This window comes from Haliotis rufescens, unplaced genomic scaffold, assembly GCF_023055435.1.
Source record: "Haliotis rufescens isolate VD_foot unplaced genomic scaffold, xgHalRufe1.0.p SCAF_2, whole genome shotgun sequence".
In the NCBI taxonomy this organism is placed as follows: domain Eukaryota; kingdom Metazoa; phylum Mollusca; class Gastropoda; order Lepetellida; family Haliotidae; genus Haliotis; species Haliotis rufescens.
In genome coordinates, this window is record NW_025963890.1 from 38,731,144 (window position 1) to 38,757,137 (window position 25,994).

A 25,994-nucleotide genomic window follows, 5' to 3' on the forward strand; every position below is an offset into this window, starting at 1 on the left:
CGCATTTATAGATGGAGTAGCAGAGACTGAAACTCAAATACCAGTTGTTATTTAATTTCCTGTCTAAAAAATAGATCTAAGAAAATTGAGAATGTTGTAACCCTCCCACTCCAGCTCCCCTTCCACTGTAGTGATTCCGGTTCCAAGTCCCCCCTTCCCCCCGCCCCCTCCCCCTACCCTCCCGAACAGCTGTGTATGACTAAGCCCACTCCGTCCAGCTTACATAAATCTCCAAACAATAACACGACGACTGCTGCAGGAATCTGCTGCCGGTACCTCCCCGAGCTGGACGACTGTAAGCATCCCTGTGTCAGAAGTCGTCATGAGGTTGTGTGTAGTTGCTGTAGTCGTTCTGGTCCTGCTGGCTGGCGTCTGTGACGGCAGGCGGAGACGTGGGAAACGACAACGACGTGTGCAGGGGGACAGGTCGTCAAGGGAGTGGCCATCAACTCAGAACTGGAAATCTTTTCTGGACAGACTGATGGGAAGGTGAGCTTCTCTTTCCAAAATTGGGGGACAAGTACGTCATTACTTTCTTTACCTGTGGTCATTGGGTCGAGTTTTGTGTTAGGGGTGAGTTACTTTAAAATTTCAAAAACTTTAATTTCGTTGTACCCGGAATTCACTTGAACTTAAACGTTGTTGGGATTGGATTCTTTGTTTAAGTGTTATCTATTTGCTATATCCAAAGGTGAATGAAACGGTTTCAGAGAACTTCACTATTCAAATACTCCCAGTTGCATATTGCGGAGGTTTGTCTCTGCACAATAGTAAAACTAACATGATAATGTATCACTTATTCTTTAATATTATGTTTAATAAATACCCTAAATATTTCATAACATATCCTCAAATTTGCAAATAGATATCAATTGCATGCAGTGCATTTCTCGCTATAGTTAAATTTCACTTTCAATTTGACTTTCTTGTGGCAGAGAGGAACTGCTCTTTGTCACTGTGGTTGAAAGATGATATATCAGAATAAGGCTACATAACATGTGATGACATTTTGGGATACGTTGAAGACGACTACCTTACATCAGGCTTCATGAGTAAATGACCAACTATTCTATATTTCAGCCCGGCAAAAGTATTGTGATAGCTTTAACACAACATTGTACAATAGTTATTTAAAAACCCATTCAAAAGCATAAATGAATTACTGATAGAGTGGATATTCGGACATGGTAATTTTTCACGTTGCTTGTTCCTGCGAGTTAAGATTACACAAGGACATTTGCGACATGTTTACAAGAATTCTAAACGGTTTCCGGCAAGTTGTCTTCTATGACGTCCGTGCTTAGAAAAAAGGAAAGAAAATGGCCTCCAGTTTTTGCCGAGTCATATTTCCAAACTAACATGCCCGAAGTCAGTTCCGAGAGCCACTCTTCGGCTCCAGTCCTCTCTTCAGTTCTGTAACTAAATCCTTAGCAAATAAACAACTTTGTGTCGGGGCGAAATGTTAATTAACATATGTGCCATTTTAGAAGCAGGATGTTAGGGATAATTTCACGGTGGCAAATATTCTTTCATAAACAGTTCAGTGAGTGCGAACGCGTAAAATGCAATAACATCGAAAGCCAAAATGTTTTGAATCCTGGTTTTAAACTCCCTCCACTTCAGTGTCGGGAACTGAAGTAGTCAGACTAGTCATGTCGTTCAAGCAGCGTTATCTGTTTACAATGACGTCATTTCCGGTGATTAGATATAAAGCCAGCTGCTTGAAGTGAACCCCCTATAAAAACACCATAACAGGCAACTTAACTAATTTAACTGAACTTCTAATGCTTCTGTATGGATGTAACGTATTAGTTACAAGTGTGTGTAAAGTTATCTTATTCAGAATAATTCTACTGGCCATTCAAAATAAGATATTTATTACCGAATTCTAATTTCTTCGCAAAACTCATGCACGTTAACGCTATTACAGAGGTTGGGGAAGAACATGGAGCTTAGTGCAAATATTTTGACATGGCTATGATTCACGCTCCTTGCTAAAAAATCTCTGTTTCTTATACATTAATGAGGCGATTGGGTAACCAAGTTGTTAATGTGTTCACTCGTCAAGCTTGAACACCTGGGTTCGATTTCCAAAATGGTTTGAATATTTCACGCTCAATCATGATGTTCTCCCATTGCTGGAACTTTTGTAAAAGTGGCGTAAAAAATATAATCCTGGATTTAGATTATTATTGTAATAGATTAAATATTATGGGTCCTTATTTAACTACAAGTGTAGAATCCGAAATAATGCATCAATGAGTTCGAGTACTGGCTCTTGTAGTATAATTGGATGCGTAGTTCATGATAAAGCACTTCCGTGTTGCTGGTGAACTCTGACCCCTTATTACTACACATCCTGGGAGTGTTTACAAACACGTCGTGGGGTTCAGTTCCACTCTAATGTAGTTCTCTCAACTGCGCTCCATAGGACACAGATATGAAGCCACAAAGGGGGCGGTCGTGTAGCCTAGCGGTTAAAGCGTTCGCTCGTCACGCCGAAGACCCGGGTTCGATTCAAATAGGTACAATTTTGTGAAGCCCATTTCTGGTGTCCCCCGCCGTGATATTGCTGGAATATTGCTAAAAGCGGCGTAAGACCTTACTCACTCACTCCAGCTACAAACAGTCCTTTGTCAATTTCAACAAAGCCCAGATAGGTTGTATCCGAGTATTTTTCGAATTAATGTTATTTGCCCACACACAGAGCAAGACTCCATTAGTCAACGCTCCATTTTGAACTTTCTGTTCTAAACATGTAGCAATGAACTGCCGTGTGCAAAAGAAAGTATACAACCATGTTTGATGGTAGCTAAAATGAAACAAACAATTGTTATTCGATTGTGATTTATACTTGATACGAGAATCATATCTGTGTCTTCAACCTTAAGGGGGCGGTTAGGTAGCCTTGTGGTTAAAGCGTTCGCTCGTCACACCGAAGACCCGGGTTCGATTCCCGACATGGGTACAATGTGTGAAGCCTATTTCTAGTGTCCCACGTCGTGGTATTGCTGGAATATTGCTGAAAGCGGCGTAAAGCTCAACAGCACAAGTCCAGGATCGATTAATCAGAATCAAGTCTTTTAGTTCCCGCGACTGTTTTAGCCTAATAACGTTTTGATAACGTTTGTAATTTTTTGGTCAAATGTCAATTTTCAAGTGTATACTTTCTCTTGCCGGCAGTTTATTTCCAAGTGTCAAGAGGGCTTAGGTTTCAAACTTTAACACATGAAACAAATATACCTCCCGATTTGTATCGCCTTATCAGCGCGATAACCCTGATGCTTGTTGTCTGTTGGGATGTATTTCTCCGTCGCCAATGTTTCATGAATGTTATCTTTAACGTGATAACCCCCTTGTTAACTAAATATTGCGTAAATAACGCTCGTTACGAGTGGTTCGTTTTTTCCTGGTGATAAATAGTTGAGGTATCAGTCATGACCGTGGAGCGGAGTATACAGCTCGAAATATGTTAGGGATCGAAATACTCGATACCAAAGTCTCATCAGTGCGTAAAAACCTCTGGTGCAGAGTTTGCATATGTGTGTAAATTTACCTTCATTATACTACCGCACATTTAGCTCAACTTAACTTAACTTATTTAACTTTCATGATTTCAACATCTCCTCGGAAACCACAAGGTCAATGTGGCAAAAACTGAATGTATGAATGATCTAATCCATTGTCTCTAAACGGACTTTGTTCCGATTTTTAAACATGCGAGCAATATTTTTCACGCGAGCAATATTTCCAATTGCATTAATGGCATTCTATTTTTTCAAAAGGTGGGATAGGTGTAGTTAGTGTTAGGATTGGATTTGTTATAACTAGTGATTAGACTGATACAGCGACCGAAATCATAACTGTGATAAATCGCCCCACCCCCGAGCCCCACACTCACACACATATATCCCCTCAGATACACACTCATACTTATCTTCTCGCCACCCACTAAACCTCCCTCCCCATGACAACAGTGCGGGAATAGGCCCAGATCATGTGCAGGTTGTCATTCACAGTGATATCAGGGCAAGCAGGAGGAGGGGCCCAGTCATCCGAGGCACCCGATTCCCTCTGCAGAGTTCCCTCCCAAAGACAGTGTCCCAGTTTCATCAATGACACTGATCACATTGTCTCCACCTGAACTAAACATGTTCAACACACTGTGAAGCATACCCCTTTGTGCCTATAAGCATATTGCTAATATCAAATATTGCATATTGCACTTCATATGGAATTTAATCATGGGGTCTGTTCATACTTGCAAGCTTACATGAGTTCCTGTACAATGAGGTACCTACAATTCTGACTTGTGTCCCAAATCAGTGGAACACTCTCTCCACTCTCTCTCTCTCTCTCTCTCTCTCTCTCTCTCTCTCTCTCTCTCTCTCTCTCTCTCTCTCTCTCTCATAGCGGTCGTCATGAAGGCAGATAAAGGTGTTGATACCGTGTCATGTTGCAGACTGGGCACCCGGAAGTATGGTTTCGGCCTTGGCCAGGACGAGGACAGTGTCTTTAACTTCGACTTCGGCTGGAACCAACCGTCCAGAGACTGGTGGAAGGGGTGAGTGACCAACACACCCTTGGCCGGATTCAAACCCGGAATAGTTTCCGTATATACGTGTGAACAACACACGTTATTTTCGAATTGTTTCAAACATGAACATTTCGAAAATATAATGTACAGTAATACATTTTTCATTAATTTATTTTAATTTTCATTATTATGCAAAAACTAAAAATTGATAGTGTCAGTGACTGACAGGAATATACCCGCTGCGCTAGCGGTTTTAATCACCGACGTATATACACGTAACGATCCTTCCGGTTATAATCACCGACATATATAGATGTAACGTTGAGCCTGACGGTTATAACCCTCGGCATATACATGCAACGTCGAGCTTGACGGTTATAATCACCGACATATATACACGTAATGTCCAGTCTGACGGTAATAATCACCGACGTATGGACACGTAACGTCGAACCTGACGGTACTACTGACCGATATATATATTATACCCATAAGTCGAACTTTGCGGACACTCAAGACCAGCAGGTATAACCGCTATGTCGAACCACACGATACCACTGATCGACATTGATGTACCTATTAATCGAACCCAACACGTAGACTAGATGTTCGAGAATAAGATTTTATAGTTATAATTCCTTTCCATAATTCCAGCAGTTCAGAACTAATTCTTTACCACATATGCATGTGTCAAAGAATCACGTGACCCTGTTCTCTTTCAGCCCAAACGTGTGCCTCACCAAGACGGATGAGGAGACGAACACGACGGTGACAGGGGTTGGGACCATCGCCCGTCACTTTAGCTTCCACAGTCACGTATGTGACGAGACCGAGTCTGCCTATAAATGCACCATCACGTGAGTATATGACGTCACCATCACGTGGTGATAAGGCGTAATTGAATTATTGGTTTTCCAAGAGGAAGAAGAGCGTTGAAGATGACATTGATAACAATGGGCTCTTCGCGTTCAGCGTTTATTGAGTGCGATGTTGTCATTTAGTTCTGACCCCATCTTCTTCAGGTCAAAGGTCATGGACAAGCAGAGGTTGGTGACGGAAGTGTACGAGTGTTGCCGTGGATACGCGAGAAAGCAAGCTGAATTTGGCTGTCCGAGAAGTAAAGGGTTTCAGAATAAGACTAAAATAAATAATGATTTTCTTACCTCAAATCTCTTCATTATAAAGGTGGAATATGTTCTGCGAACTTTTATCATTCGAAATTTACCCCTTTCGGGCCATTCCGAGACTTTCCGAAAATGACTGGATAAACTTTCTGTAGGTCAAGGAACGATGCGAATGGACAGTGGAAGTAATTCCTTCTTTAAGGTGTTACAATGTTTCTATTTTATTAGTAATGATGATGATGATGATGATAATAATAATAATAAGAGTAATCATAACTGCCAGAATGAGACATGACATGACATCAAGGTGTTTGGGCGACTCCAAACAACCTAAGACTTCCAGTTGGCCTGAGAGGCGGTCGGGTAGTCTAGTGGTTAAAGCGTTCGCTCGTCACGCCGAAGACCCTGGTTCGATTCCCGACATGGGTACAGTGTGTGAAGCCCATTTCTGGTGTCCTCCGCCGTGATATTGCTGGAATATTGCTAAAAGCAAGCACACACTCACTCACTTACTCCAGTTGGCCTGGGGCCTGGCAATGTTGGTCTGCCACAGTAACTCGAATCACGACCATGTTGTAGAGGTGCAGCTGAGGGACCTGGTGGGCACGATCCGGAATCTGGGGCTCACTGAGTTCCTGCGTGCTGCTGACAGCGTGTCCCTCACTGAGGAGTTGAGACAGGGGAACTTCACCCTCTTCGTCCCAGAAAACAAGGCCTTCAAGGACCTGACCAGCGCTCTGCCGGAACTGAAGAAAATTATGCCGAAGGTATCTGACATGACCGTTACTCTTAATCCCAAATACGGACAGAAAGTGTTTTCATTTTTTTATTGACATACGATTTGTTTGTTTGTTGTTTAACGCCGTACTCAGCAACATTACAGCTATATGACGGCGCTCTGTAAGTAATCGAGTCTGGACCAGACAATCCAATGATTGACATCATGAACATCGATCCACGCAATTGGGAAACGATGACATGCATCAACCAAGCCGGCCATCCGATCCCGTTAGTCGCCTCTTACAAGCATAATCGCCTTTTACGGCAATCATAGGTTGCCGAAGACTTATTCTACCCCGGATCGGGTTGCATATTGACTGACACATATTGAGTGTGATGCATGTCGGGTGTGGTGCACGTGGAGATTGATGCATATTTCGTGGTGCATACCGAGAGTGCACCAACCATGCCCTCCCCCAGTGTCTCAGTTGAGGCAGGAGTTGTTTGTTTGACATCAGAATCTGTTTCAGAAATATGCCAAGGCCACCTACAGCTGGCTGCTTATTTTTGAGTTTGGCTTTCTCGTTGAGTACGAGTAAACTGCCAGACTCGTTCCCACACACAATAGGGGGTATTTAGTAGAAAGCCATAGCCCAATCAAACAAGGACAGTGCCCAGTACAGCATACACCACACAGCATTCAGCATACGACATTCATCATTCATCATTCAGCATACAGCATACATCATTCAGCACAAGGCATACATCATGCAGCATACATCATTCAGCATACAGCATACATCATTCAGCATGTATCATACAGCATACATCATTCAGCATGTATCATACAGCATACATCATTCAGCATGAAGCATACATCATTCAGCAAACAGCATACACCATTCACCATACAGCATTCAGCATACAACATACATCATTCGGTTTACAGCATACAGCATAAGGCATAAGGCATACACCACACAGCATACAACATACATCATTCAGCATTCAGCATACAGCATTCAGCATAAGGCATACACCATACAATATGCATCATTCAGGATACAGCATACACCATTCGGCATAAGGCATACATCATTCAGCATACAGCATACAGCATACAGCATTCAGCATAAGGCATACATCATTCAGCATACACCATTCAGCATACACCATTCGGCATAAGGCATACAGCATACAGCATGCATTATTCAGCATACACTATTCAGCATACATCATTCAGCACACAGCATAAAAAGCATACAGCATAAAAAAATACAGCATAAAGCAAACAACATTCAACATACAGCATTCAGCATACAGCATACAGCATTTAGCATTCAGCATAAAGCATTCAAACCTTGGTAAATTTTATTTTTTATAATCGAATGATGTCATGTCGCAGCCTCAAAATAAGGGGTAATCGGTAAGATTTCTAACGCCGCTTTAAACGATATCACAGATTGCAACGGAAGGACGCCCGAAGTGATGCAGTCGCTCACCATTCTGGTGTAACCCACGAGCACGGGTGTGGTGGTGACAAATCCGGGACTCTGGGACACACACACACACACACACACACACACACACACACACGTCATAGGATTCTTGAACACGCCAAGTCTATGCGACACTACACAGTGAATTGCAGTGCCCTAGATGACAAGGCCACACGTCCCTCCAGTGCTATCAGTGACAGTATTGATGCAATTGTGTCTCTTTTAACTTTGAAACAAAGATTCCATTTGTGACGATTCAAAAAGAAACTGTATTTTTTTAACTTAACTCGGGGAAGTGACAGTTACTTCTAACATCTCATTTTCAGTTTGAAAACAAACTTGACACGATTTATGGATAATTCTCTCACAAACCCTTAATCCAACCCCAACATCCATCTCTTGCAAGGTCGGTCCTTTGGTCTAATATGTTTAGAGTTGCGTCCCTTGGATTTGCCAGGATCCCCTTGTTGTGGGTTCAAACCCAAGATTGATTCTTGGTTTGGCAGCACCTTGGACGTGATCATGTGTTTCAAACGTCGACTTGCAGTACTGAAGTATCGTTTAAAGCAGCATTAAACCATTTCATTCGTCACGTTTCTAGGACATGCCAAATGTGGTGATGGTGTCCAAGCCAGTGTCCAACCTGGTGTTGACGGACACTCAGAACCTCCTCCTGGGCCACATGGCTTCCGGTCAATACAAGATCAGCAACCTCCAGGACGAGCAGCTCGTGGAGACCGGAAGTCCATACAAGTCCAAGGTCAGGGTCAACTTCTACGAGGGTCCACAGAGGGTAAGTGTAGCGACATGGATATGAATGTTCATGTCATACTTTGTTTACGACACGAGTGTCTAAATTCCGGTATTTCCCGAGCAAGAGCGAGAGTGTCGTAAACATGGTATGGCATGAACACGAACATAATGTATGATGTTTTGTTTATTACTGAAGAAGAATTTTAGTGTTTACCTATTAGGACAATCGCAACAGCAGCGGAACCACAATTTGTTGAATGACGTCAACAATCTTCAGCTATGAAGTGTGACGTCATTCCAACCTAAGATTTGAATGACGTCAACAATGCCGTCCGGATGACGGAAACAATACGCTGTTGTCTCGTGATGTGGTATGATCCTAGGGCACGTATAATTTTATGAACCCCGAACCCCGAACTCGACAATATGAAGCAAAGAATTACTCTCAGTGAGATTTGTTTACAATCAGTGCCAAATGGTTAATACAGTCTTGGAAGGGCCGTGTTAGGCCATGTAACCGGCAATTGCATTCAAATGGTCTCATTCAACCTGGCTGGCTGATCGTGGCAACTGTTTCACCATGCACTCAATTTTTTTACCGTTTTAATGAGGGGCACAAGTTTCCCAGTCCTAGATGGCGGCGCAGTTCACTGTAGAGTTGCGCCCCTTGGACATGCCAGGATCCGCTGGCCATTGGTCCGAATTCCAGAAAAACGAACTTTGTTTAATCAGCACTATAACCATGCTCGGTGTCTTCACCGTTAACTTGGCACTATGTTTCTCCCACAATGAACTGTTGTATGAAATTATCTCACTTGACACGAATCTACTCATGCGAAGAGTAGTGTCGGTGGATCTGTAAGCACGAGTGGACAAACCGTCTGTGGTCTGTGAAACTTATAATTTAGGATTCGAATCCCGGTTCGCCCCGATTATGTTTCTAGGTTTGTCAGCACCATGCCCTTGTCGTGGGTTTCACCGAAGTGGTAAACGTCTAAGACCTGCATCACTTCGGGCTTTCCTCCCACAATGTTATATTTTATGTACTCCACACAGCTGATGACGGCTAACTGTGTCCGAGTCAAGACTGCCGACATCGTGGCCACCAACGGCGTCGTTCACAAGATAGAGTCGCTACTGCAGCCTGTCACTGGTACCATCGTCGACATCATTAGCAAGTCGCCACAGTTCGGCATCCTTAAGACCGGTCAGTGTATGGTTGTGGTGGCCAAGCTTTCATGTCAAGTCATATGTATAGGATAAAACACGCCTCCGAGGTTTAGGTTGAAAATGTTTAACTGCGAGCGAGGGAAAAAAAACCAGGGAGGCGTGTTATAACCAACTTATGAACCGTCTAAATCCAAGAAATACCTGCAAAAATAAGAAAACATCAACATACCTTATAGTGAAACAATACAGTGTATCGCGGCATTAAAGCGTGCGAGAGAGAGAGAAAAAACACGTGCAGCATGGACTAGCTGGAGTCATGGCATGATAAATTTAAAAACTGCTTATGACCTGCCTCGGCATTCGTGACCAACTCGTGTTAGCGACTCGTGCCCCTCTCATGGCCATTTTTGCGACCGGGTTCCGTCTTAGCGCAAACGGGCATACCTAAAACAATTGTCAACTCGTTGCGTAATGGTTCACATATCTTTCCCCATATATCATATATATTTCAGATGTAATTTAAAGCACATCGGGACGTGCGTAATTTTAAAGTATGAATGAACACATTTAACTGTGTCTTGGGTATATTTTTAGAAGCAAGACATATGTAAAATGAAAAATTATTTCTGAGGGATTCTTTGACGAAGAACTTGAAATCATACACGCATTCTGATTGGTTTGTCGTATTTTCGCACATTACATTCATCGACGGGGGGGACGAGTCTTCTTGCAGGTTACGGAAAGGGGCGAGTAGTGACGAATGCTGCCTCGGTAGCTCAGTAGGAAAACAGTTGGTAACAAAACTTACGATATGTGAGGTTGCAGATTCTATTCACGTCATGGAATTTTCTTGTAGATTAAATTTGTGATTTTTAACCAATCATCAAAAAGTGATCACATAAAGAGACAAGTTCATAAAACGTTAATTGTAAAACCTAGATGTTACAATTGAAATGTAAAACCTTAAAGCAGGTTTAGAAGTGATCTATTTCAAAACCAAGGCTTGGAAGACAATCGCTTCAAAGCCGGGATTGGAAGATAAGCGGGTTACTAGGCGTACCCGAGGATGTCAAGAACCTAATGAAATATAGGGTAATACGGTGATAGATTTGTAAAACTAATTCAACACCACTACTACAGTAAACTACGGTTATAACGAACTCAAAGGGGCCACTAATTTTAGTTCGTTTTAACCGTAGTTCGGTATAAGCACATATACAGCATATATACATCAAATGGCCGGGACTAAAAATAAGTTCGATATATCGGTCAGTTCGTTATAAGCGTGTTCGTTATAACCGTAGTTTACTGTACTTTGATGAAATAATTACAGTAACCGTGCCTTAAGGGTGAATAGTTATGAGAATTGTAGAACAAAAAGTTGTGACACGTTTATTCCGTAACCACGGACACTGGTTGCCAGGACGTCTAAAGGCGCCTCCATTATCTCAGCAGAGTTGCGTCCCTTAGGCATGACATCATCTTGTAAGTCCAGAAATGATCCACTGTTCATTTCAGCTCTAGCCCGTGCAAACCTGGTCCATATGTTCCGAGACGAGGGCCAGTTCACACTGTTCGCCCCTACAGACGCCGCCTTCAAGAAGATGTCTCCTCAGCTCCTGGAGAAGCTGTTGGCTGGAGAACAAGAGTGTCTGCAGAGTGAGTGGCCATCTGTACTAGTGAGTCTCCTGGAAGAAGGAGACTATGTGTTTTAGATCACTGCTTCAAGGCATACAATGATTTCTCTGAAAGGAGAAGAGAAACAGTTTTTTTGGACCCGCAACACATGTACAGGTCAGCCAGTAAACACTTACTATTTTTGTAAAAGCTGAAGGAAAAAATGGGTTTTTTTTGGAACAAATTGTTTTTGTGAAAACGCTCTCAGGCTCCCCTTTCCAGAATAACAAATGGTCAGCTACCTATCCTTGAACCCATTATATACATGATGAGGAGGGGGTATGGGTGGCCCAGTCGTCTGTGGCTGTGCAGAGTTGCGTCCCTTGGGCACGCCAGAAACCTATGATTGTGGGTTCGAATCCCGGTTCTCCCTCATTATGATTCTAGGTTTGTCAGCACCATACCCGTGCTCGTGGGTATCACCGAAGTGATAAACGTCTGAGACCTGCTTCACTTTCCTCCCACATTAAGCTGACACGCCGTGATAAAACTGGAATACTATTAAAAACGGCGTTAAACCCAGATCACTCACTCACTCATAAAGAGGAAGTACCATTATGTGACCTTGCTGAGATGTATGTCATGTACGCGACGGCGTGGATCCCTCGTACTCATGCTATCAGCGGGTTTGCCTGGTCCAGATTCGACCGTTGTGATATAGATCTGAGCTCAGTATCGTCTGTGAAGTCTTCCTGTACACGTAGCTCTGATCCAGTTCACTGACATGACGTTTTCCATGAATACATCACATCCAAGACCATTTCCTGTAACACTTTGTTTGAGATTTTTTGACATGCTATATTGTCAGGCCCTTTCTTTATACAATCTCATTAAAATCAGATCTAAGTTCTCGCTGCCGCTCAACAAAGATCTAAGGACATCCCATTACGAAGATCTGATTTTAATGAGATTGTTCCTTCATATCACATAGAATAGGGCACGGGGGTCCCAGTCGTCTTAAACGCCGCAATTCTTGTATCCTTGTACACAATGAGACCCGTGTTTCAGCTGCTTGTAAATAATGAGACTTGTCTTTCATATCCTTGTAAATAATGAGACTTGTCTTTCATATCATTGTAAATAATGAGACTTGTCTTTCATATCATTGTACACAATGAGACCCGTGTTTCAGCTGCTTGTAAATAATGAGACTTGTCACGTACGCGACGGCAAAGAAGCTCAACAAAGATCTAAGGACATCCCATTACGAAGATCTGATTTTAATGAGATTGTTCCTTCATATCACATAGAATAGGGCACGGGGGTCCCAGTCGTCTGTAACGCCGCCATTCACCATGCAGAGTTGTGTACCGTAGGCTCGCCAGGATCTTGGGACAAGGTTTGTCAGAATCATCCCTGTGTGTGTTGGTTTCACCAAAGTGATAAAGGTGAAATACCTGCATCAGTTCGGGTGTTTCTCCCACATCAAGCTGACACGCCCTGATCTGAGTGAAATTGTGTTCATAGCAGCGCTAAACCGACCCCACTCCCTCACTCCTCACATAGCTTGCTGTTATTGCCGATTTTCTGCTTTGCAGAGGTGCTGAAGAACCATGTTTTACCCAATGTCATCTGCTCTGCGGTCATCCAAGGGCACGCCAAGTCTTACAACCTCCTCAACGCCTACATCAACCTCACCCGCGACGACAACGACAAGGTGTTTGTCGACAAGGCGCAGATTGTTCAGAAGGACCTGATGGCAACGAACGGCGTCATCCACCTGATTGATGATGTCCTCGTACCCGACGAAGGTAGCCACAACACAAACCGTCGATTCAAACAGCCATTTCCATTAAGTCTCTATGGCCCATTTGGATCGGGTTTGACAGTTCAAAATCAAGAGTAACTGTGTGACATTAATCAAATTTTATCCCCAAAAACTAATGTCCCCGAAATCTTTTGAAAAACAATTATTTCAAATTAAATTATTGTAAGGTATTTTTCTTGGGGAAGGAATCAGGCTCAGAGTTTTAAATGAAAAATTATTTGGTTTTGTAACTGTCGCTGAAAATATCTAATTTCGATACAAAATCCCATCCAAGGCGTAGTAGAATATGACCGCCGTTGGTATTCCAACTACATGGAGAAGTTATTTCCACGGCCCATGAAGATCCGGGGTAGAATAGGTCTTCAGCAGCCCATGCTCGCCGTAAAAGGCGACTATGCTTGTCGTAAGAGGCGACTATGCTTGTCGTAAGAGGCGACTAACGGGATCGGGTGATCAGACTCGCTGACTTGGTTGATGCATGTCATCGATCCCAATTGCGTGGATCGATGCTCATAATGTCAATCACTGGGTTGTCTGTTCGAGACTCGATTACTTACAGACCGCTGTCATATATTTTGAATATTGCTGAGCGTGCCGTTAAACAACAAACAACCAAAACACTGTCACACACATTAGTGATGGTATTCACACTGTATGACTGGCTTCGTCGTCTGTTGCACCAGAACCTCGATCCTCATTATATATTGTGTTAGGATCAGAACCGTAAACCTTGATATCAAGCACATGTTACATTCTGCAGGTTAAGGTATTCTGAAATCTTTATATCTAACCACACACCGTCCTTTTCAGCCCTGCGGATAACGGACATTGTTGAGAAGCACGGAGCAACCCTCATCCTTGGCCTTCTGAAAGAGGCTAAAATGATGAATGACCTTCAGAAGGCCAGCAATGTCACCTTCTTTGTCCCCTCCAACAAGGCTATCCAGGTAACCTGTGTTTCAGCTGCTTGTACACAATGAGACCTGTGTTTCAGCTGCTTGTAAATAATGAGACCTGTCTTTCATATCCTTGTAAATAATGAGACCTGTGTTTCAGCTGCTTGTAAATAATGAGACCTGTCTTTCAGCTGCTTGTACACAATGAGACCTGTCTTTCAGCTGCTTGTACACAATGAGACCTGTCTTTCAGCTGCTTGTACACAATGAGACCTGTCTTTCAGCTGCTTGTACACAATGAGACCTGTCTTTCAGCTGCTTGTACACAATGAGACCTGTGTTTCAGCTGCTTGTAAATAATGATACCTGTCTTTCATATCCTTGTAAATAATGAGACCTGTGTTTCAGCTGCTTGTAAATAATGAGACCTGTGTTTCAGCTGCTTGTACACAATGAGACCAGTCTTTCAGTTGCCTGTACACAATGAGACCTGTGTTTCAGCTGCTTGTACACAATGAGACATGTGTTTCAGCTGCTTGTACACAATGAGACCTGTCTTTCAGCTGCTTGTACACAATGAGACCTGTCTTTCAGCTGCTTGTACACAATGAGACCTGTCTTTCAGCTGCTTGTACACAATGAGACATGTGTTTCAGCTGCTTGTACACAATGAGACCTGTCTTTCAGCTGCTTGTAAATAATTAGACCTGTGTTTCAGCTGCTGGTAGATAATGAAACTTGTCTTTCATATCCTTGTCAATAATGAGACTTGTGTTTCAGCTGCTGGTAGATAATGAAAGTTGTCTTTCATATCCTTGTAAATAATGAGACTTGTGTTTCAGCTGCTGGTAGATAATGAAACTTGTCTTTCATATCCTTGTAAATACAGTAAACTACGTTTATAACAAACACGCTTATAACGAACTGACGGATATAACAAACTTACTTTGTCCGACTATTTGCTGTAGTTATGCTGTATATATGCTTATAACGAATTACGGTTATAACGAACTAGAATAAGAGGTCCCTTAGAGTTCGTTATAACCGTAGTTTACTGTAATGAGACCTATCTTTCAGCTGCTTGCATACAATGAAACTTGTTTATATATTTCAGGCCCTCCCGGAGGAGACTGTCAGCGCCCTCAGGGCCGACCCCGCCCACATGAGACAGCTTCTTCAGTACCACATCGTCCCTGAACGCGTCTCCTTCAACGCCCTCTACAACAACTTCCTCCTCGACACCTCCAACTCCGACAAGAAGATCAGGATCAACGAATACTCCTCGGTATGCCATGGTGCACGTTAGATATATTCACATTCAGACTGACTTACATGTAAGAGGGTGTAAGAACCTTTGTGTTTGAAGTACCCATCTTCCCGAGGCAATGGAGGTAACTGACTATAAAAGTTTCCACCCTTGCCGAACTAGGCTGGAATTTTCAGGCTCGATCGTAGCGCCACCAGTGGCTATTACGAGTTATGTCCCTTCTACTGACCAATCAGATTCCACCTCTCACATCACATGTAATTGCTTCAAACAAAATGGTGGCGCCCAGTCCAGACGACGTGATCGACAATCAACATCTATGTTGTAATAAAACGGACCTTACCTCACGAAGAGCATCAAATCACTTGAGCACCTTGATGAAAAACATAAAAAGATTTGCAAAACATCTATCCAACCCCCAGTTGGCGGTACACCTGTTTTGTAAATCCTTCAGTCGACCGAAATCATGTTGAAATCCATGTTGTTTACGAACCGGCTGTCTAGTTCTTTACGCAATTGGGATGCGCTAGACTCGTTAGTTCAGCCAAAATGTAACTCAGGGATTCCAGTCAGGTTCTGCAGGGGTTGAAACTGTTTTTTATAGTCAGTTAACTCCCTTGCCTAGGGAAGATGGAAGTACCCTGCAAAGAAACTTCACGCAAACGTGGTCCTTATCATTGAGTGTGCATGAAGTTGGCTTTACTGGTACATGTATGTATTATTGAGACAGCTAAATGATGTCCATAGTAGGTCACGAAGAGTTGCGTCCCTTGGGTACGCCATTAACCTATGATTGTGTGTTCGAATCTCGGTTCGCTCCGATTATTTTTCTAGGTTCGTCAGCACCATGGATTTCGTGGGTTTCACCAAAGTGGTAAACGTCTGAGACCTGCATCACTTCGGACTCTCCTCCAACATCAAGGGGGCCCAGTCGTCTAAGGCGCCGCGATTTGCTGTGCAGAGTTGCGTCCCTTGGGCACGCCAGAAACCTATGATTGTGGGTTCGAATCCCGGTTCGCCCCAATTATGTTTCTAGGTTTGTCAGCACCATACCCGTGCTCGTGGGTTTCACCGAAGTTGTAAACGTCTTAGACCTGCATGACTTCGGGCTTTCCTCCCACATTAAGCTGACACGCCGTGATATAACTGGAATAATGTTAAAAGCGGCGTTAAACCCAACTCAGTCAGTCAGTCAGTCCAACACAAGCTGACACGCAGTGAAATAACTGAGCTACTGGATAACGTCTCAATGGTCTGCAAAGCAAAAACTATTTCATTCTAGCGATAGCACTTAGCAAATATTGCTTGATGTCACCAAGCGATATCTCCTGTGGGTGCAAGTTTTGCATGATAAATAGACTGTGCAGACAAATTAAAACATTGAAAACCTTTTCATATTTCAGTTCCCGTTCGGAACCGACTGGCAGCAGACTGCCCAATGTTCTCCTGTGTCAACAAAGAACGTGGAGTCGTGTAATGGCGTCATCAACATTATCGACAAGGTGGGCCGTCAAGTGTGCGTTTGGAGATGCTGCTGGCACTGTCTACCCACAATGCATTTGGGGATGTCATACACAGCGGGTTACTCATCTTCCCGAGGCAAGAGAGTTAACTGACTTTAAAAGTCCAGTTCCCACCCTTGCCGAACTAGGCTGGAATTCCTGGGCTCGATCGTAGCGCCACCAGTTGTTATTACGAGTTATGACCCTTCTAAGCCTCTCCTATGGACCATTCAAAGTCCACCTCTCGTTTTACTTGCATTTGCTTCAAACAAAATGGCGGCGCCCAGTCGAGACGATCTGTTCAAACCTCAAGATCTATATTGTGATAAAACGGGTCTTACATCACGAAGTGCATCAAATCACGTGATCACTTTCATTAAAAACATAAAAAGATTTGTAAAATATCTGTTTACAACGAGTTGGCGGTCCGAAATCTGCACAGTTTACGAACCGGATTTCGATTTCGGTGCGAGATTTTGATTGGACTATGCATAGACTCGTTAGTCCAGCCAAAATGTAACTCCTTTATACCAGCCTAGTTCGGCAAGGGTGGAAACTGGACTTTGATAGTCAGTTAACTCGCTTGCCTCGGGAAGATGCGGGTTACTAAGAAAACGTACAACTTTATGACATCTTTGAGAGGCATTTAGTAGTTATAGTACTAACTAAGAATAAGATATATGGATGAACAACTTCTTTATTACAACTAAGAGCGACGTTTCGGTGTTGGTTCTTACACTCTTATAAAGTTTGATTGCTTGATAACGGTGTTATCACCTACATCGAAACGTCGCTCCTAATTGTAATGAGGAAGTTGTTCATCCATATATCTTGTCCTTACTTAGTACAACTTTATGGATAACAACTTCTCGTTTATTGCACGTATATTGTAGATTCGTACACCCTTGTTAAGCTGTAGTGATTACAAGTGAAGAGAAGTATATGTGATAAGCAGCAGATTAAGTCTCAGCACAGTGTCAGAATCTACATCGAAACCTAGCTATATGCAATAAACCAGAAGTTGTTATCAATAAAGTTGCACGTTCCTATATGCTCACCAACTTCTAGATTGATCAAACCATGGGTTATGTTACCATAGGCGTGTTGCTTAATGAACAGTGAGTGAGTATGGTTTTACGCCGCTTTAGCAATAGTCCAGCAATATCACGACGGGGACACCAGAAACGGGCTTCACACATTGTACCTATATGGGGAATCGAACCCGGGTCTTCGGCGTGACAAGCTAACGCTTTAACCACTAGGTTACCCCACCAACCTCAATAAACTGTGAGGCATGGCAGCGGGATCCTTGTCAGGACAAGTCGTGTCCCTAGAAATATTAGCTACATCACAGAATACCGGTTACCTTCCGCCATATTGATAAACGTGTAACGTGTAAGTTTTTTCGCCAGAATTAGCCGCCTCGCTAAAATAACAACTTGAAACAAGTGCTACCGTATGTAAATGGTATTATACTTTCCAAAGATAATGAAAATACTACGCGTTCGTTGAAAAATGTTCATGTCCAATTTTCGATACCCTTGAATTGCTTCGGTATTCAATCATATTAAACCTTACAAATACAAGCGGGGTATATTTCTGCTTATTTTGAATTTGATCGATTTTATATTTGAAAATGGTCAGTAGCCTCAAACAATGATGGCGGATGGGTATCCAGTATTCTGAAGGTGTACCGAAAAATTGAAAGGCACATTTCAAAATCCTTCCTTTGTTGGCAGAAAAGGAAGAATTTGAACTATATTATGAGAGACGCACCTTTGACGTGCGAGAGTATACCTGATTTCATAAAACTTACGTTACCATTATTTATTAGTTTCTGTTGAAACCTCAAGCCTATTTGCAGTGTTATAAGATTCTTGACCTGTCAGCACAGTCGTACCCGTAGGTTTCATTTATCAGAGGTCAGTGGCCAGTGCCAAGACCTGACATCCTCGAGTATCCAGTGTATGGTATGTCCATTCTGTTATGATACATACCCTTGATCAGGTGGTCAGGCTCGCTGACTTGGTTGATGCATGTCGTCGATCCCAATTGCCAGGATCGATGATCATGATATTAATCACTGGATTGTCTGGTCCAGACTCGATTATTTACAGACCGCCGTCATATAGCTGGAATATTGCTGAGTGCGGCATTAAACAACAAACCAACCAACGGATCCTTGCGCCAAATAGCTTCGTTTCGGAAGAGACGTCACCACCACCATCGCCCCTATGTCTATCCAAGCACAAACGTTCAATCAATCAATCAATTTTATCTCGTAATTCAGGCCACATGGCCCATAGATTAATAACATTTTAGGTCACATGTCCAGAGTGTTACATATCTGTCGATCTCATTTTAAATAATTTTCATCAATATAAAGCTATCAAGCGTAGTACATTAATATCACATGATTTCAATCCATTTGCAAACGTGATATTACCTTTATAATATTTCTGTAATGAGGTAAAAAGCACAGACTTCCTCTCGCTCGAAAGAGTAATTTCATTGGTCAGCTATTTTCATTCTCATGCTATTCAAATTGAGCTCCAATCAAAGCTATGGTAGCGAATGAGTGCAGGGTAGTTATCCTTGGAGTATGGAGATATAATGTACTGGATATTCGAAGATGGTACTTTGCGCTTTAATCCCAAATCACCCATAACTGCAATTATATGACTAAAATATTGTTTATAAATCATGAAAATTCAGCGTTTTCCCCATTACCCCCAGGTGATGATCCCGCCTACCGGCAACGTGATTGACGTCCTGGCGCTAGACTCGCGCTTCTCCCAGCTCGTGGGCCTCATCAAGAAGGCGGGCCTGGCTGACCAACTCCAGGGTGACGGGCCTTTCACCGTGTTTGCCCCGACCAATGAAGTGAGGGACAACATCATACGTCGTTTTTAAAAAATATGTGTTCACTCCGCTATTTCTTTTTGGATATTAATATCCGGGAAAATTTGTTTATGATGTCATGACGCAAGATCAGGAAGTTTCATTCATTGGAGTTTGCATCCAAAAGTTTATCCCATTATCTTAATGATTACCCAGGGACATTGTCTCAGTGTCTCACGTGACACGACCAACATCGACACCTAGACTTCACTGAGTGAGTGAGTGAGTATGGTTTTACGCCGCTTTTAGCAATATTCCAGCTTTATCAAGGCGGTGGACACCAGAAATTGGCTTCACACATTGTACCCATGTCGGGAATCGAACCCGGGTCTTCGGCGTGACGAGCGAACGCTTTAACCAATGGGCTACCCGACCGCCCAGACTTCACTGAGAATCTTTAAAGGAGTTGTTTCTGTCAGTATAGATTAAAATTCACCCCAGCTGACAATGATGGTGGTTCTATTGTCAGATCACTTTGGTTTTTAGAAGCTCATGCTGTTAGTAATTTCACTCAAGCACTTGTTTCATTAGTAATTTAAAACATTCTAAGGTACTCAACTTTTCTCAAGGTGTATATAATAGTCAAGTGAGAAACAAATTTTACCTTATATCGAAAATTACAGAACCAGAATCAGATAGCACAGTTCCTCAACCCATACATGACATATATATATAATATATAATGATATGAGTGAAAGCAACCCTTTGGCTGAGATAGTCGTGATCCCCATACTTTAACACAATGAGTGAGTGAGTATGGTTTTACGCCGCTTTTTGCAATATTCCAGCAATATCACGGCGGAGGACACCAGAAATGGGCTTCACACATTGTACCCATGTCGGGAATCGAACACGAGCGAACGCTTTAACCACTAGGCTACCCGACCGCCCCTTAAACACAATGACTCATGATAGTAGAGGCGGGAAAATCCACTGTGGGTCTTAGGAACTGGTCATTTATGAGTGGGGCGGGGTGGGGCGGGGCGGGGCGGTGTGATTGGTCTTAGAACTGTATATTTTGCTGATGGCCCTCATATTATGTAACATTTTTTCATGTTCCCCACCCCCAATACTTTACCAGCTCCTTATCTGATTGCTTCAACATCAATGTCTCACTGTCCCCAGGCCTTCAAGGCTCTCGGCAAGGACGCTGTGAAGACGTTGCGGAATAACACCGGGGAGTTGAGGTCGGTTCTGAAGAACCACCTGGCCAATGGTAGGTAGCACTGAATATAAAAAAAACCTACTTATTTATTCAGGGAAGGAAAGAAATCTGTTTTTATACAAACAGTTGGGTCAATGACATAAATGACCAGTGAGTGAATGTTGTTTTACGTTACGTCATCACTACATCACGGGGTTCTGTAAACGGGTCAAGGCTGGGAGAGGCATATCAATAGATCACGTGTGTTTGTAGAATACTGTAATCAATAATTCAGAATCAGGGCACCATGTCACATGATCAGCCATGCTATCACAAATCGTTACTATCCTGTTTTCTCAATCGACATTTAACAGGTACTGGGGATCTCTTTTAACCCGGGATTTTAAGGTATGAGTAAGTGAGTGAGTTTTACGCCGCTTTAAGCAATATTCCAGCAATATCACGGCGGGGGTCACCAGAAATGGGCTTCACACATTGTACCCATGTCGGGATTCGAACCCGGGTCTTCGGCGTGACGATCGAACGCTTTAACCACCAGGCTACCCGACCGCCCCTTTAAGGTATGAAACAGTATCATATCCTGGTTCGAATGGCCTTAGCATCACACGAAGGTTTCAGGGGAAAAGGATGGGGTTCTTGTCGTCATCAATAGAACAGTGGCATGCAGTCTAGATACGAGATCCTAGTGTATTAGTGATGAGGTGAGGTGAAATGGGGATTAATGTCGCTTCCAAGATTATTGCACTTTATAGCGACTTGCATGCGCGCGTGTGTGTGTGTGTGTGTGTGTGTGTGTGTGTGTGTGTGTGTGTGTGTGTGTGTGTGTGTGTGTGTGTGTGTGTGGCTACTAGTCAGTCCTGATGTCGATTTTATAGTGCTAGCCCACTGAGATACCATGCCGCAGTAAACATGAATACCCCACTCAGGCACCGTATTCTGACTCCGAGCCGACCTTGTTTTATCCCCTAAATGCCGCCAGACAGGGTAACAACAAGTACCATCTTTTAACGTCTTTTGGTATGACGTGGCCGGGGATCTAACCCCGGACCTTCCGCTCTCTGGGCGGACGCTCTACCACTAGACCACGGAGGCGGTTGAGTAATAGTATGAACGACACATTGATTGCAATATAAAACGTATCACCTCTTTCCCCACCAGATGCCCTGTGCTGTGCAAGCATCTTCAAGAACGGCTGGTACGGAAGTCCGAGACTCAGGACTGTTGGGGGCGAGGTGTTCCGCCTTGAGCGACGCAGCGATGACTACATCAGGATAGGCTCCGCCATGATCACCGAGTGCGACCACACCGGCAGGAACGGTGTTGTCCACGTCATCGACCGCGTGCTCGTGGAGGGGGAGAGACAGCAAATGCTTGCGAGGCTGCTCGGGAGGGGCCGTGGGGACCGGAGGAGGGACCGCAGATGGCGGCGACACTTCTCGCCCTAGGAGCACCAACCGACCATCAGCAGCAGACGATCTGGTAACCATGACGACAAGAACCGAATCCAAAGCCAAATTACTGAGACTTCAACTGCAAGATCAGTTTGTCTGTCAGCTATGTTCGGTTTGATGATGTTGAGGGAATGTTTGTCTTAACCTTTGGGTGGAAATTTACTTCATTGTCCTCCCATCTGTTTCTTGCATACTGACATGTCTTCCACCGCCATGTGTTCTACAGCTAGGTGATTTACTGCAAGGTGTTTTACCACCAGGTGTTCTACAACCATGTGTTCTACCGCCATATGTTCTACACCTAGGTGTTCTCCTGCGAGGTGTTTACCACCAGGTGTTCCACAGCTAGGTGTTCTACTGCCATGTCTTCCACCGCCATGTGTTATACACATAGGTGTTCTCCTGCAAGGTGCTCTACCACCAGGTGTTCTACCGCCATGTGTTCTACACCTAGGTGTTCTACCTCTGTGATGTGTCAGGTGTTCTGTCTTTGTTAAACTGCGATCTGCTCTTTTCACATAGAAGATGATCGCCTACATAGGTTAAGGTCGTTGACAGGAATTTCACTCCGTCACAACCTATCCCGGGAGACCAGGCTGGCCACAGTTCTGTTCAGGTTCCGGTTCCGGGTTGGATTCAGGTCAAATTCATTCAACATTGACCTTAATTGTAGATGAATCAATTCATTATCACCCTCACCAAACAAAAGCAATGTCTGAGTTTCACACACGGCATGCATGATGAGTAGACGGTGACTGTAACAAGGCCATGGAGTATAGTCCCTCCTTCACCAGCGTTCTGTACATAACCTGGTGTCTCTGTGCATGGCAATGTTTACCCCATACATGTATTTCATACACCTTCGACTGGACAGGGCTCCACCCAGATACTCACATTTATAATCTTTCTAATAAAATATGCAATTTATACATCGTTTGATCCATTTATGACACTGTGTGTGTGAGTGGTCGAGTGAGTGTGTGAGTGAGTGGGTGGGTGATCGAGTGAGTGTGTGAGTGAGTGGGTGGGTGATCGAGTGAAGGAGTGAGTGGGTGAGTGATCGAGTGAGTGTGAGTGATCGAGTGAGTGATCGAGTGAGTGAGTGGGTGATCGAGTGAGAGGTTGGGTGATCGAGTGAGTGGGTGGGTGATCAAGTTGGTGGGTGATCCAGTGGGTGGGTGATTGAGTAAGTGGTTGAGTGATCTAATGAGTGGGTGATCGAGTAAGAGGGTGAGTGAGTGGGTGGGTGGGTGGGTGATCGAGTGGGTGGGTGATTGATTACGTGTGTGGGTGATTGAGTGAGTGGGTGATCGAGTCAGTGGGTGGGTGATTGAGAGAGTGGGTGATCAAGTGAGTGGGAGGGTGATTGAGTGAGTGGGTGGGTGATCGAGTGAGTGGGTGGGTGATCGAGTGAGTGGGTGGGTGATCAAGTGAGTGGGAGGGTGATTAAGTGAGTGGGAGGGTGATTAAGTAAGTGGGTGAGTGATCAAGTAAGTGGGTGAGTGGGTGGGTGATCGAGTGAGTGGGTGGGTGATCAAGTGAGTGGGAGGGTGATTAAGTGAGTGGGAGGGTGATTAAGTAAGTGGGTGAGTGATCAAGTAAGTGGGTGAGTGGGTGGGTGATCGAGTGAGTGGGTGGGTGATCAAGTGAGTGGGTGGGTGATTGAGTGAGTGGGAGGATGATTAAGTGAGTGGGAGGGTGATTAAGTAAGTGGGTGAGTGATCAAGTAAGTGGGTGAGTGGGTGGGTGATCGAGTGAGTGGGTGGGTGATCAAGTGAGTGGGTGGGTGATTGAGTGAGTGGGAGGATGATTAAGTGAGTGGGAGGGTGATTAAGTAAGTGGGTGAGTGATCAAGTAAGTGGGTGAGTGGGTGGGTGATCGAGTGAGTGGGTGGGTGATCAAGTGAGTGGGAGGGTGATTAAGTGAGTGGGAGGGTGATTAAGTAAGTGGGTGAGTGATCGAGTAAGTGGGTGAGTGGGTGGGTGATCGAGTGAGAGTGGGTTATCAAGCTGGTGACTGATCGAGTGAGTGGGTGGATGATCAAGTGAGTGGGAGGGAGATTGAGTAAGTGGATGAGTGATCGAGTGAGTGGGTGATCAAGTAAGTGGATGAGTGATTGAATGAGTGAGTGGGTGATCGAATAAGTGGGTGGGTGATCAAGTGAGTGGGAGGGTGATTCAGTAAGTGGGTGGGTGATTGAGTGAATGGGTGATCGAGTTATTGGGCGAGTGTTGGCGTGAGTGGTTGAGAGGATGATCGAATGAGTGAATGACAGGACAGGTGGGTTGGTGATCGAGTGAGTGGGTGGGTGATCGAGTGAGTAGGTGGATGATCGAGTGTGTAAATGGGTGGTGATCGATTGAGTGAGGGGGTGATTGAGTGAGTGGGTGATAGAGTGATTGAGTGAATGGGTGATCGAGTTATTGGGGGGGGTGATGGCATGAGTGGTTAAGAGGATGATCGAATGAGTAGGTGGATGATCGAGTGTGTGAGTGACAGGGTGAGTGGATGGGTGATCGAGTGAGTGAGTAGATGTATGATCGAGTGAGTGAGTAGGTGGTGATCGATTGAGTGAGAGGGTGATTGAGTGAGTGGGTGATCGAGTGAGTGGGTGATTGAGTGAGTGGGTGGGTGATTAAGTGAGTAACTCAGCAATATTCCAGCTATATGACGGCGGTCTGAAAGTAATTCAGTCTGGACCAGACAATCCAGTGGTTGACATCATGAGCATCGATCCACACAATTTAGATGCAATGGCATGCATCAACCAAGTCAGCGAGCCTGACCACCTGATCCCGTTAGTCGCCTCTTATTTTACAGCAAGCATGGGTGGCTGAAGACCTAATATACCCTGGATCTTCACGGGTCACGAGCCGACACATACATGGTTATCTCCCTGTCTTCATCACATCAGCTCTAACTCTAACGGGGTCTTCATCACATCAGCACTAACTCTAACGGGGTCTTCATCACATCAGCTCTAACTCTAACGGGGTCTTCATCACATCAGCTCTAACTCTAACGGGGTCCTGTTCCCCCAAGTGTCCATCCCGACTCCTTCAACAACATGAAACATGTGAATTGAGTAATTGGTTTTATTTTCGTAGTCCGTGTCAAGGTAAAGACACCAGTTGGTGCACAGTCATAAATAAATAACCTATAACAATGGTAATATTCAATATACTATGAGAGTCTGATAATGATTTCCTCATTCCATAGTATCAGACAATTAGCAAGAATAACAAAACATAACATTCACAAGATGAAAGGGAGACCTAATTGAACCTGTCAGCACCCCCTATCAGAGGGAGTTAGTGAGTGAATTGGGTTTAATGCCATATATCACAGAGAAAGTGGACGGAAATGCTGAGTAGAATCGATTGTAATATTTGGCAAAGGGCTGTCTAACATGGACGACTATGTGGTACTGCAAGAGTGAGTGAGCTGTGTTTTACGCCCTCTGTAAGCAATAGCCCAGGTCTTTGGAATGATGTTTGTTTGTTTGTTTGTTCTTTAATGCCACACTCAGCAATATTCCAGCTATGTGATGGTGGTCTGAAAATA

The 25,994-nt window shown here is 43.9% G+C and overlaps 1 protein-coding gene across 1 annotated transcript; it reads left to right on the top strand.

Annotated features, from left to right (window-relative positions):
* Window positions 1-209: 209 nt before the first annotated feature.
* Window positions 210-23,357, top strand: LOC124114798 (transforming growth factor-beta-induced protein ig-h3-like). Its single transcript, XM_046475556.2, has 15 exons — window positions 210-489; window positions 4,463-4,564; window positions 5,260-5,394; window positions 5,560-5,654; window positions 6,241-6,428; window positions 8,482-8,673; window positions 9,690-9,840; window positions 11,322-11,462; window positions 13,019-13,231; window positions 14,059-14,195; window positions 15,259-15,429; window positions 16,815-16,913; window positions 19,650-19,796; window positions 20,940-21,030; window positions 22,138-23,357. Exons 1-15 carry the CDS (start codon window positions 323-325, stop codon window positions 22,422-22,424), a joined length of 2,316 nt encoding a protein of 771 aa, XP_046331512.2. The 5' UTR covers window positions 210-322; the 3' UTR covers window positions 22,425-23,357.
* The last annotated feature ends 2,637 nt before the right edge of the window (window positions 23,358-25,994 follow it).

Bases quoted from the DNA above. Each gene is read 5' to 3' on its own strand.
- LOC124114798 (XM_046475556.2), top strand. From the start codon at position 323: ATGAGGTTGTGTGTAGTTGCTGTAGTCGTTCTGGTCCTGCTGGCTGGC. The intron at 13,232-14,058 runs GTAGCCACAACA...CGTCCTTTTCAG, and splicing joins TGTCCTCGTACCCGACGAAG to CCCTGCGGATAACGGACATT. The intron at 21,031-22,137 runs GTAGGTAGCACT...TTTCCCCACCAG, and splicing joins GAAGAACCACCTGGCCAATG to ATGCCCTGTGCTGTGCAAGC.